Consider the following 11,956-nt stretch of genomic DNA (forward strand, 5'->3'; position numbering starts at 1 on the left):
TTTCACGAAGCTTATTTTGGAAAATTTATTTAAAATAAAGTTTATTTTATTCAATATTTCCAAAATTAGGCCTTTCAAACAAATTGGGAGTTAGGTTCGGGTTTTGATCATGTATAAATAGATCATAAAAATTTTTTGACCCAAACCTAACCCGTTTAATTATAATTGGGTTGAAAATCTCAACTTTGACATGATTTGCAACAAATCAGGTTGACCTGATTTCGATCAACTTTACCCTTTTAAAGTTTTTGTTTTTCATTTTAGGGTTTTTAACATTGACTACATATTATTTATTCGTCAAATCTTGTATGAGACTGTATCATGGTGTGACGGGTCCATATAAGTAGATCAAATCATTGAAAATTTAAAATAGATAAGATTGTTTATCAAAAAAAAAGCACACAATACGCCATGGATGATCTTAATTCCAAATGTAAGCGTCTAATTTCCAAACCTGAGGATAAGAGGTTGTTCGCACTAACTAACTGCGAACAAGTGTTTTGATCCAAAAAAAAAAACCAAAGGACCTGTTTGCAGTTAGTAACTGCGAATAGGCTGTTGACTTTTTATTATCAAATCTCCTGTTTGTAGTTAGTAAGTGCGAATAGCTTCGTCCCTAAATACAAAAGGAACAAGTCAAAAAAAGTCAAACCACCTGTTCCTACTTACTAACTGTGAACAGAGGAGACCTGGTCAAACAGGGTCAACCCTCTGTTTGCAATTAGTAACTACAAACAGAGGGTTGACCCTGTTTGACCAGGTCTCCTCTATTCGTTGTTAGTAAGTGGGTATAGGATGTTGACTTTTTTTTATCAGTTTCTCTTTGTTCGCAGTTACTAACTGCGAACTGCATTGAACCTGAGCTCTGAGGGTGGAGGCGCTTATAAATAGAAATAAGTTTTCAATATAAGCAAATAAGGGTACTATATGTACCAAGTTTTCAATATTATCTTTTTTTTTTTTTTTAAGATTATACTATGATATGAATGTTTTGTTTTTTTCTCTGTTATTGACACTATATTTGTTGCCCATTAGACATGTTACTTTGATAATTCTATCTCTTTACTATCTGGTATTCATCTAAATAAAGTCAAATTATGAGATTTGAGATTACGGCATTTACCATTTGATAAAATAAAGATTGCTCATGAGCATTTCTTCTGCAAAGCAAACAAACAATGTTCATAACTGTTGTTGATGACCTAACTACATTTACTTGGTTCATTCTTGTCAAACAAAAGCGTAAATTCTTAATGCATTTAAAGATGTCTATAATTTTATCCAGACTAAGTTTCGAAAAATATTAAAATTGTGAGAACTAACAATGCCAAAGAATTAACTGAGGGTGACATTAAGAAATATACATTAAAAAGGGCATATCTTGCCATTTAATCAAGTTGCTCGCAAACTCCACAATAGATGGGAGTTGTTGAGAGAAAAGATATGCATTTGCTTGAGGTAACTTAGGACATTTTAATTTGAATAAAGAGTTCCTATTATATTGTGGGGGACTGCATTTAGTGTACAGTTCACCTAATCAATAAAATTAAACACTGTAGATTACAACATTTCAGTCAGTCACCCTATATAATTGGATGTTGGAAAGTTAACAATGGCTCTTAACTAAAGTTAACACTGTAGATTACAACATTTCAGCCATTTATGAGGTGTTGGAAATCTCAGAACAACAGAACATGAAGTCAAAGGAAACCTCGTTTGCTAGATTAAAACTTACAACAAAGCATCCCGATGTTTAAGTGCCATCGTGTTCGGTGTTGGAAAGCTTTACATAATCTAAGAGCATTTAGACCCCATTAACCTCATAATATAAGTTGGCTCCACCAAAAGCACCTAGCCACAGCCAAAGATGTACACCACCAAAGCACTCTCTGTTGTGTTTCCTCTCGAAAACAGATAACTTACCTGCATAAACCTATCAAATAAGCAAAATACAAACAAAGCCTTCAAAACCAAAGGGGATATTGTCATTAGTACCAGCCCCGTCATGATGGCAAAGGGACGAAGACTACACCATACACCTTTTCATCACAAGGCACAACTATTAAACAATAGATCAAGTACGGTTGCCTGATGCTTCCTGCACCTTAACACATTCATTTCCAATGGCTTTCCAGGATTTTGAACTGAACAACTGGAAAAGCCCTTCAACAACTTTAAATTGAACATTAAACAAAAAAATGAATGAACAATGTTTTCCCAGCCTTCTCAACATTGTAACACCTCAATTTTCATTGCAAGCTGAAATGCAGTTGCCAAACGGAAGAATAAAGGTTGACAGATTATGAAATTTAGAACGAAATATCAATTTAACAGATGTATTCAGCTACAAAAGAAAATTTAGCGAGAAAGATAAGAGGGAGGGAAAGTAGTGAGAGAAGTAATTGCCACAGAAACAAATAAAGGAAAAACCTGTAAAAATAGAATAGAACTTGGTTCCATCTAGCATTCAACGAGAACGTTAGTAAAATTCTTTAGCAGCTCAATCTCTGCTGCCTGAGCAATTCCAGGATCAACATAGCACAGCTGGAGAAGAAAACTTTGTCATACAATTGATCAAATGGTAAATATTTAGAATGATGGAACTTGATTGTCTTAGAAGTAATTAGACCTGATACTGAGGCTTCCTCAATGTATGAAGTCCTCTTTTAAATAACTTTTGCCATCCAAAATTTTCTCTCAATGATCTCTCCAAAGCCTCTGTGTTCTGCAAAAAGTTAACAATTTGTGACAGTGTACATCACTGACAAATGTAAGTAGATTTAGAATGTGATAATACATTCCAAACTTCTAGTTCGCCAACACACACATAGTAACAAGAAAGACAGGTAAAGCTTTTATCCTCCAACTGCTACGTCATACATATCCACTGCCTCGGAAGTCATAAAATTGGTGCAATCACAAATTGAGTGACGTGTAAAAGATGCACTTGATTTGAAGGATATTCAAGTTGGAACTCTCAAAAATTTTCAAACTAAAGAGAGATAGCAGGGAAGAAGACTATTGGTTTTTCTCCTTTACAGTAGTATATTACCAACCCTGAGTAATGTATGCTCGTGCAACAATCTGCAGATATTTGTGATACCATAGACTCTTAAAAGATAATATAGGAAATTAACCATTAGAACTCAAGTGAACAAGAGACAAAAACTCGAAAATTGAAGAGACTCATAAACTGCATGAAGTTCGAAGCTTGGAACTGGCACAAAAAACTGGGCCATAGTTGTCTGGTTTCCATGATTTGAAATATCCCATTGGGTCTCTCTTCAATCAGAAAAGAAAGGCATGTGATATAAAGAACAAAGAATACATGGTTTCCCATTGTGGGCAAGAACTGGCCACACTTGTACAAAACATAGAGTAAAAATGCAATATTAGTCACTATTGCGGTAACGAAACAATGAGTGATGTGGTAACATGAGTGATGATCACCAAATATCGGCAAAAATAAAGAGATATTCCTTGAACAGGCCTAAAACGCAGTTTTTTAACACACTGGCATCACGGGTAATATCGGTTCAATAAATTTGAAAAGCTTTACAATGCGGACGACATGATATGACGAGACCTTATTTTTGCTCTATGGTTGAAACAAAAAACCCTTTTCAAGCTCCACAATTCTATCCACAACCACCAAGACACAGAAATCTATCCCAAAATACAAACATAACAAGTCGTCTTCTAAATAAAACATGATACCCGAGTACTTCCAGTTGAGTTGTACGTAGTAACATCTCCGCCTGGGGCAGCAGCACAACAATGTCAAAGCCTTAAACCCAAAAGATTAAGACGGCTACATGGACTAATAGATCAATTTCAAGGGTCATCGACATAAATTCTTCTTCTCCATTCATTTCGATTTTTTATCATCTCAACCTTTAAGTATGGTGCAAAATGAGGTCACGGTCGTAATCACAATAGCGATCACAAGTCGTGGGAATAGAAATAGTTTGGTTATCGCAAAACTGGTCGCGATCATAAGGCAAGATTATTATTTGTTTTTATTTTCTTTGAATATATTGTTTTAGTATAGTACTTTATATTTTAATTTTATTGATTTTATATTAAAATATTAAATAAAATTCATAATTGCATAGAAAAACAAGTACTCAATGAATACGGTTTTACAGATAATTCAATTTTAAAAATATGAAGTACTACCAATGACTCATGATAATAAATAGAAAAAAAAGAGTATGTTGAAAATAATCAACAGGACTAGTACTATTTTACAGTAATTTTAGGATATTGGTGTAGATCCTATCATCCAATACGTCATTTTTTATAATTTTAGGACACAGGGACACCATCCTAAAATTAAATACGAGTACGGGGATATAAAAAAAATTTCTCAAACAAAATAATATTGAAAAATGCCTAATAAAAACCTCAATATATTTAATTAATTAATAAAAACCCTACTATTTCCACTTACAGTTTTGAATTCCTACCTTGTAGGCTCGTACTACAATGCTTGCACAGGTATATCCCACTATCCTGAATCTATTACATGAAGCTTTACCCTCATATTCTATTATTAGTTAAAATAAATAAAGGTCTCATGGCACACACTTCTTTTCCTTCGTTTCCCCTATCATTTTGAGAGCATCAACCGAGATTTCAAGGCTGGAGCTTTAATGACAAAGATTCAATTTTGGTATCTTCAAGTTTAATATCTAGATTTATAAGTGTTTTGTTTAGCTATTAAAATTGTTCTAATCTATTTTACCTTTTCAAATGATGGGATTTCGAAAACTCAGCATGAAATCTCAGTGGTTCAGTGCCTTATAACGGTTGATGCGGCCATAAGTCCTAACTCATTGAAGATAAGTTAGAGCTTTAATTTTCAGATCTAGAGTTTTGAAAAAATCATCATCATTATTATCACCATCATCATCATCCCAATGAGTCATACCTCATCACGAGAAGGTCGCACGATTGCAACACAAGTGTAATCTACTTCCGCCACGTTTTAGAGGTCGTAGCCATGTTTGGTCCAACGTACCAGATGCGTATCCAGCAACGATATTTGTATCACACATACTGAACAGCAGTGAGGCGGTGAAAGTGGCGAGTCCGAGGAACATAGGTTTTTATCAAACAACAATTAAACTAACGCTACTATAAGGATTAGAATTTGGACTTTTAGAAATAATCATAGTAGAAATATGAGTAGCGGAAATATGAAGGTTGACACACCTTGAAAGATAGAATTGAAATGAAGATATAAGATTGGGTTTCAAAGTCGTAAATATTGAGGATAAAATGAAATAGAATTGTTTAAAAAGGTTTGGGATCATTAACAAACTGATAAAAGAGATGAAAAGTCAGCACTCACGGAACTTAAAAAGAGCGCGAAGAGCAATGAACAATGATAAGAAGGATAACTTACAAGCATGGTGTCAAAACCCGACCGAGTTGACACAGTTTTTCGGTCCAACGTTCAAAAATCTTGCGATTTGTAACTGGGTTTGGAAAAACGATGCACCACCTAGCTTATCGGCCATTATGAACCGGACTTTATAGCTTATTACGAGCACTTGGAGAGAGTTTGATTTATGGTGAGCCGAGTCCGAGCTAGTTCGAATGAGTTTAAGCGAGTTTTACCATTTCTTACCAGATTTAACCCATAAATCATTAGAATAATTAAATTTGAAGACTAAATGACTTACCATGAATTCTTGAAGCCTGAAGTGTTTGAATTGTCAAAAGAGGATAAAGGGAAAGGCTCACCAAGGCATGGGTAGCTGTGCAAAAAATTGGACACTATGTTTTTTTACAAAAATTTGTTAACTTATACTAATTAATATGGGAGGATGTGTCATGTCCCATGTGATAATGCGTATCATTTTGTGTAAAATTGACTTTTCAGTTTACCTTTTTGCTTATTTTTATAATATTTCAGTTATAAAGTGAAGGGGTGGAACATGTTACTCGGACTCGCCACTTTCGTCATCTCACTGTGTTCTGGTACGGCCAGTACAGATACCGGTGCTAGATACACATTCGATAAACATGGGTAAGACCTCTAAAAACGGATAGATTACAATTGTGCTACCATTTTTAGGGTTATGATTGTTTCAAAACCGTAGATCTAAAGATTAAAGCCTCAACTTATCTACTTCAAGGTTGGAAATTTAGGGCTTGTGGCCGCATCTACGATTATAAGGAACCGTAGCACCGAGAATTCAAGCGAGTTCCCAAAATCCCATCATTTAAAAAGATAATACAGAAAAGAAAAATTAGAAAAGCTAAACAAAACACTTATAGATCTAGATATAAAATTTCAAGATTACAAAATTGAACCTTTCCCATTAAAGCTCCAACCTTAAAGTCTCGGTTGATGCTCTCGAAATGACGATGGAAGGATGAATGAGAAAAAGTGTGTGCAATGAAATATTTAGTTTTTAACTAATAATAAAATATGAGGGTAAAGTTTCTTGTAAAAGATACAATATAGTGAAGTACAGTTGTGCAAGCACTGTAGTACAAGCCTACAAGGTAGGAATTTAATATTGTAAGTGAAAATAGTGAGTTTTTATTTATTGATTAAATTAATTAAACATATTGGGTTTTTATCGGTATTTTTTTATTTGAAAAATTAGTTTCTATATATTTTTGTATCCCCATACCCGTATTCAATATTTGGACGTTGTCCCCGTATCCTAAAATTCAAAAAATGACGTATCAAATACTAGGATTTGCACCTGCATCCGATACTCATACTCGAGTCCAGGTAACATAGGAAATCTTGCCTTCTATCTTTAGGGCAAACCTTAATCACATGATATCTCCATACTCGAACTCGTACCCTTCTTTTTTGCCACCTAAAATTAAACTATAGATCACACCTTATTGGATATTCTCATTACTCTAAAATATAGACCAAATGTATTTAAGACATCCACTTAGAGAGATTTCATTCTCTTTCATTTTTACACTGTCTCTACTTGTCTCATTGGTGCTAAACTGATACTTCATATACTTTGTCTTAATCCGACTTAGTTTAAACCCTTATGACTTCAACTCTTGTCCCTATCGTTCTAACTTACCATTTACCTCCTTTGCAGCCTTATCTACTAAAACAATGTGTTAGCAAACATGCGCCAAGGAATGTCTCATTGGAACGATCGAGTTATCACATCTAGGACTACGCAAAAGTTAAAAAAAAAAAAAAAAAAAAAAAAAAACACTTAAGTCCGAACTTTGGTAAAGGCATTTGTGATTGGAAAATAATTTGTTTACCCCTCCACATATCCTGACATTTGTCTACACTTCTCAATACATATCTTGCACAAGATTAATGTATATCTCGAAACGCGACCAAAATACTTCTCATTCAAAAATTTACGGGTTCAGGGCCATACATGATTAGACTATGTTATGCAGGTACATTTTTACATATAGAGTTCTATCACGCTTACCCATAACTCACTAGTATAGCTCATGAGTTTTATTTTGAGCTAGCTGGAGCAATCTTTGACATCTCTTTTGTTCTTGTAAATGGGTACTAGAGTACTTCTCCATTCATTGGGCATCTTATTTGTCCTCCAAATCTTGTTAAATTAATTAGTTAGCCAAGTGACTTTAATCAACCCTACGCATCTTCATACCTCAATAGTTATGTCATTTGGTCCTATTGCTTTCTTTAGTTTTATTTTTTCTAAAGCCCTCCAAACCTCTAATTTCTGGTTCTTCGTACAAATTCTCTATTTCTTCTTCAATAGTGATGATTATCTTCAACAACATTCCTTGTTCTCATTTAAGTAACTCGTCAAAAAATCTCTCCATCCATCCTAATATCTTTGTCCATTACTAAGATGTCATTATCCTTACCTTACAACACTTTACTATACTTGTGTCTTTTATCATTGCTTGTCTCCTCTTTGTTATATATATATATATATATATATATATATATATATATATATATATATATATATGTATGTATATGTATATATATATATGTATATGTATATATATATATATATATATGTATATATATATATATATATATATATATATATATATATATATATATATATATATAATGTCCTAAAATTCACTTTGCAAACTGCTATTTTTTTTGCCTTGGTTTTAATTTCAAACTGCATTGGCATACTCAGACGTCACAAAGAAGCATTTTTCACTACGCTTACTCTATTCCTACTAACATGCAGCATATACTTAAGACGAGTAAGCATAACAGACAAATATTTTTCAGCTGCTTGTGTATAAGTACATCTAATAACCTGAATCCAGTAAGCTTACAACTTTCATTCATACAAAATTGAGTTTCAATCTATTTAGTACAAATACATACAACATGAGCATATGGCAATGTGTAGCCACCTAAGAACACCTGATAGACAAGAGCAAACTAATACGCAAAGCCAAACACAAAATATATATTTCCAATGAAGATCTTAACATTCTGAAAGAAGCAATGGCAAAGGAAAACACCATTGATAGAAAATATATGAAAGTATTGATTCATTGAATACAGATTAACGCATCCATCAACATGAAATGTGAAAAACAAAAAAGGTTTCCACCCCAGTGGATAGCAGAGTAGAAAAGCAACCGCAAGTAGAACAGCAAAAGAGTTATAGAGCAAAATGCAGACCAAGGATTTAGAAAACTCAAGAAACAAATATATAAACTTACATGAGCAGGATCTAGGACTAATAAGTTGTACTTTTTTAGTCCATTCTTTTCATTCTTGACTTGAATCCCAATAATGGTCCTTGAATGACCCTGATGTTGAAAATATAATGGCCTGTTTAAAGAGATAAAAGAAGTAAGAAACAAAGATCACAAACACGCAAAGATAGAATAGAGTTGTAAAAAGGACTCAAACGTCGTAACTACAGTCAAAATAGTCCCTTACATCTTATTTGTAGCAACTACTCGACGTCTTAGCGACTCCTTTGATTCATTTTTAGAAAAGTAATTCCAAACCCAATCAATCAAAGCTTGATTGCCCTTGATATTCTGAGTAGAGCCATCACCAAATTTTGCAAGACCTTCCTTAAGGTCAATTTCATTTCTAACAACAAATCTATCCATAGGCCCACAAACTCTCCCTACATCTTTGTCACGACCCTTACGGTCAAAATCCACTATCTTTGCTCGAAGACCAAAAGAACATAAGATTGCCGCACACTCTGTTGTCCCTATCCATTTGTTTGAGCCATAAATTTTCCCCTTGAAAGAATTTGAGCCAACAATATCAAACCCCCTCCGCCAAGCAACTTCAAGCCATCTTTGAAGTGAACCAATATCTGGCACAAATCCTGTACCACCAAACAAAACTTCTCTCGCTTCTGGTCTTTCCATAAGTAAATGTGAGGTAACCATTTGAATATTTCGCCATCCACAACCCCATCCTACATCCTCTGATCTAATGCTTTGAAAATGATCAACATAACCTGAGAGTAAACTTGTAGAGTTTTCTTTTTCTAAGCAGTTTTTTAGCATGTTTATTAGTCCAGCTTCAATTTTGTAGAATATTTCCTTAATCTGTACACTTATGATACAACCAATCTGCAAATCAATATCTGTTTGTTCTTCATTGCTACTATTTGTCTCTTTATCCCGGGACATACTACTTTCTGGAAAACCTCCAAATTCTGAGTCGCAATCCCAATCAAAGCAACAGCTTCTGTCCTGAAATCCATCAAAATTCTATATTCAGTACCATCTTGCTGCTCTTGGCGAAGGCAAACCAGATAGTTTACACCATTGAAAAAATAAAACCAGAATGACAAGAAAACCAGTTCATTAGATTTATCACTGGCCCTCTTTCTTATTTTTCTTTGAAGAGTAGGAACAGGAACAAAGGCAAGTAGTCAAGTACACATTTCGAAAGCTTTCCAAATTAATACAATAGTAAGAGAAAATTAAAAATTCAGTTAATATCACCTAACTAAGTTCATCCAAACATGAGACCAGACAATAATGTATAATAAATTATGACGTGATTTCCTAAAGTAAACTACTTGAGGACAAAATGCTGAAGCTTAAGTCCCCCTTAAACTGGCAAAGGAAACATGGCAATATTAATTCAACGTACATAGATGTAAGGTACATAGATGAGATTAGGGGACACGTTCATCATGTCGTCAAGCAAGAGCTCTAAACATTCATAATAATAAAAGAAAGGAAGAAGATCAAACTATTAGGCAATACTAAAGAGGCAATGACCAACTTTTAAAAAAGCAAACCACAATTTGATTAGCTTTTTAATAAACATGACAAACTTGAACTATTTGAATCTTCTTAGGAACTTCTGTAATACACCATCAACCATAAGCAGGAAGTGCCATGAGCAGCGAACACTCGGAATCTCATAAAACCAATCATAAACTTCTATAGTACTTATATAAATGCATGTCTTAACAAAAGAAAATCAAATTCTTTTTGCTCTATCGTTTCGTATGTCCTAGACGAAGCAACTTAATGGCATTGGAGAAACGAAATGTGATTGTGGTTGTGGTTGTCTTTGCACAATTGCACTATTGTTTTCTCAAAATAAATCAGCATAAAAATAAAATACTACTAAGACGTAAAACTATAAATAAAACTTCAAAAAAACTACCCACAATTTGAGGTGGGCTTGGTGGGGCAAGTGCAATTTGCTGAGCCAATCTCATATCTTTCATAACTTCATCATCCTCCAAATGGTTGTTCACATGCCTGCGCCATAATTGTCACTTTAGAATTCATAAAACCAATCACCTCTCTTATGACAATTTTTATAAGTTAAAGCAAGAAGCCCTTATTTTGCTATAGTTTCACAATTGATACTAATTATCAAATATATGTATATTTCATCAGTTATTGCATCATAAATATAGTAGCAAGTTTAGAAGAGGAGTAATTTAAATTTAGGTATATCAAGTAATCAAAGAGTCATACCTTTCAATTTCATGAATTGATATCAGATTTTCACAAACGGGGCAGATAGAGCAATCCATTTTTATGTGTGTGTTTGATGCTTCTGGGATTTCTTCTTTGCTGTAAAACCAGACAAGAATTAAAGAAGAGTCATACATTTCTTGTTAAAATTGAAATGATGAACATTTTGATGCACTTGAAAGCGTAATTCTGGAAACATAAATCACTGCAAATTTGTGGCAAAAACGGTACCTTAAAATTGGAGAATTTAAATGGTTCGCGAAGATGCTGGAAGTCGTGAACCGGGGAAGCGCATAAATCTAAACACCGGGAAGAAAGGAAGGACTTTATATGGTTTTAAAATTTTAAAAACAAATCGGAATACTGACTATTATTGAATCTTTTCTCATGGCTAAAAAAAATTTAATTCCCAACGTGGGAAAGTATTTCTCACAATACCGTCCACGTGGAAATTTTTTTTTTTTTCAGACAAAACCGCCACTTGAGATAGCGGTTTGCCTTAAGCACCAAACCGCCACATGAAGTGGCGGTTTGGTCAAGGCAAACCGCCATCTCAAGTGGCGGTTTGGTCCCTGGTAAACCGCCACTTCATGTGGCGGTTTGCTTGTGGCCTGAATTTTTTTTCTTTCATTTTTAAAATAGTGAACGCAACATGCATTAAACTAGTTCAATATCTTCTATTCCATAATAATCAATTACGAACCGGCTTGATTTGAAAATTACAATTATGGAAAGTCATACAAGAAGCTCAAGTCATATAAGAAGCTCAAGTCATATAAGAATATACAAAGTTTGTTAAACTACAACCCCCGGCCCCTTTTGTTTTGCGCACCGGTGGATGATGATGGTGTGAACTCGTCAACCTCCGCAATGACATTAAGAGCAGGAGTTTGTCGTTGACTAGCACGCTGATATGTGATAATCCTTTGCGGAGGCGATGGATGTGGAGGAGTAGTGGTGATGGAAGTTGGAGGAACAAATGGCAACATAGAACCGGATGATGATGGCGATCTGGAAG

General features: G+C 34.2%; 1 protein-coding gene across 8 annotated transcripts; it reads right to left on the minus strand.

Moving 5' to 3' along the window:
• Positions 1-1,320: 1,320 nt before the first annotated feature.
• Positions 1,321-11,284, minus strand: LOC130813414 (uncharacterized). Of its 8 annotated transcripts, none has more exons than XR_009042219.1 (8): positions 11,170-11,284; positions 10,939-11,037; positions 10,623-10,716; positions 8,909-9,687; positions 8,686-8,797; positions 2,630-2,725; positions 1,996-2,544; positions 1,323-1,923 (listed from the first exon to the last, which is right to left on the minus strand). XR_009042219.1 is itself a non-coding variant. In XM_057679540.1 (8 exons), the coding sequence occupies exons 2-7, from the start codon at positions 10,995-10,997 to the stop codon at positions 2,461-2,463; spliced, it is 1,224 nt and encodes a 407-aa protein (XP_057535523.1). In that variant the 5' UTR covers positions 10,998-11,037; positions 11,170-11,284; the 3' UTR covers positions 1,323-2,259; positions 2,431-2,460. The 8 variants fall into 8 exon arrangements, 6 of the variants coding, with proteins under 6 accessions (XP_057535250.1, XP_057535350.1, XP_057535523.1 ...); XM_057679540.1 differs by having other exon boundaries at positions 1,323-2,259; positions 2,431-2,544; XM_057679489.1 differs by having other exon boundaries at positions 1,332-1,923; positions 2,431-2,544.
• Between the last annotated feature and the right edge of the window lie 672 nt (positions 11,285-11,956).

This window comes from Amaranthus tricolor, chromosome 1 (genome assembly GCF_026212465.1).
Source record: "Amaranthus tricolor cultivar Red isolate AtriRed21 chromosome 1, ASM2621246v1, whole genome shotgun sequence".
NCBI lineage: Eukaryota > Viridiplantae > Streptophyta > Magnoliopsida > Caryophyllales > Amaranthaceae > Amaranthus > Amaranthus tricolor.

Bases quoted from the DNA above. Each gene is read 5' to 3' on its own strand.
- LOC130813414 (XM_057679267.1), bottom strand. From the start codon at position 11,075: ATGTATGACTCTTCTTTAATTCTTGTCTGGTTTTACAGCAAAGAAGAA. The intron at 10,717-10,938 runs GTATGACTCTTT...ATTATGGCGCAG, and splicing joins TCAATTCATGAAATTGAAAG to GCATGTGAACAACCATTTGG. The intron at 2,545-2,629 runs GTCTAATTACTT...TTTCTTCTCCAG, and splicing joins TGAGGAAGCCTCAGTATCAG to CTGTGCTATGTTGATCCTGG.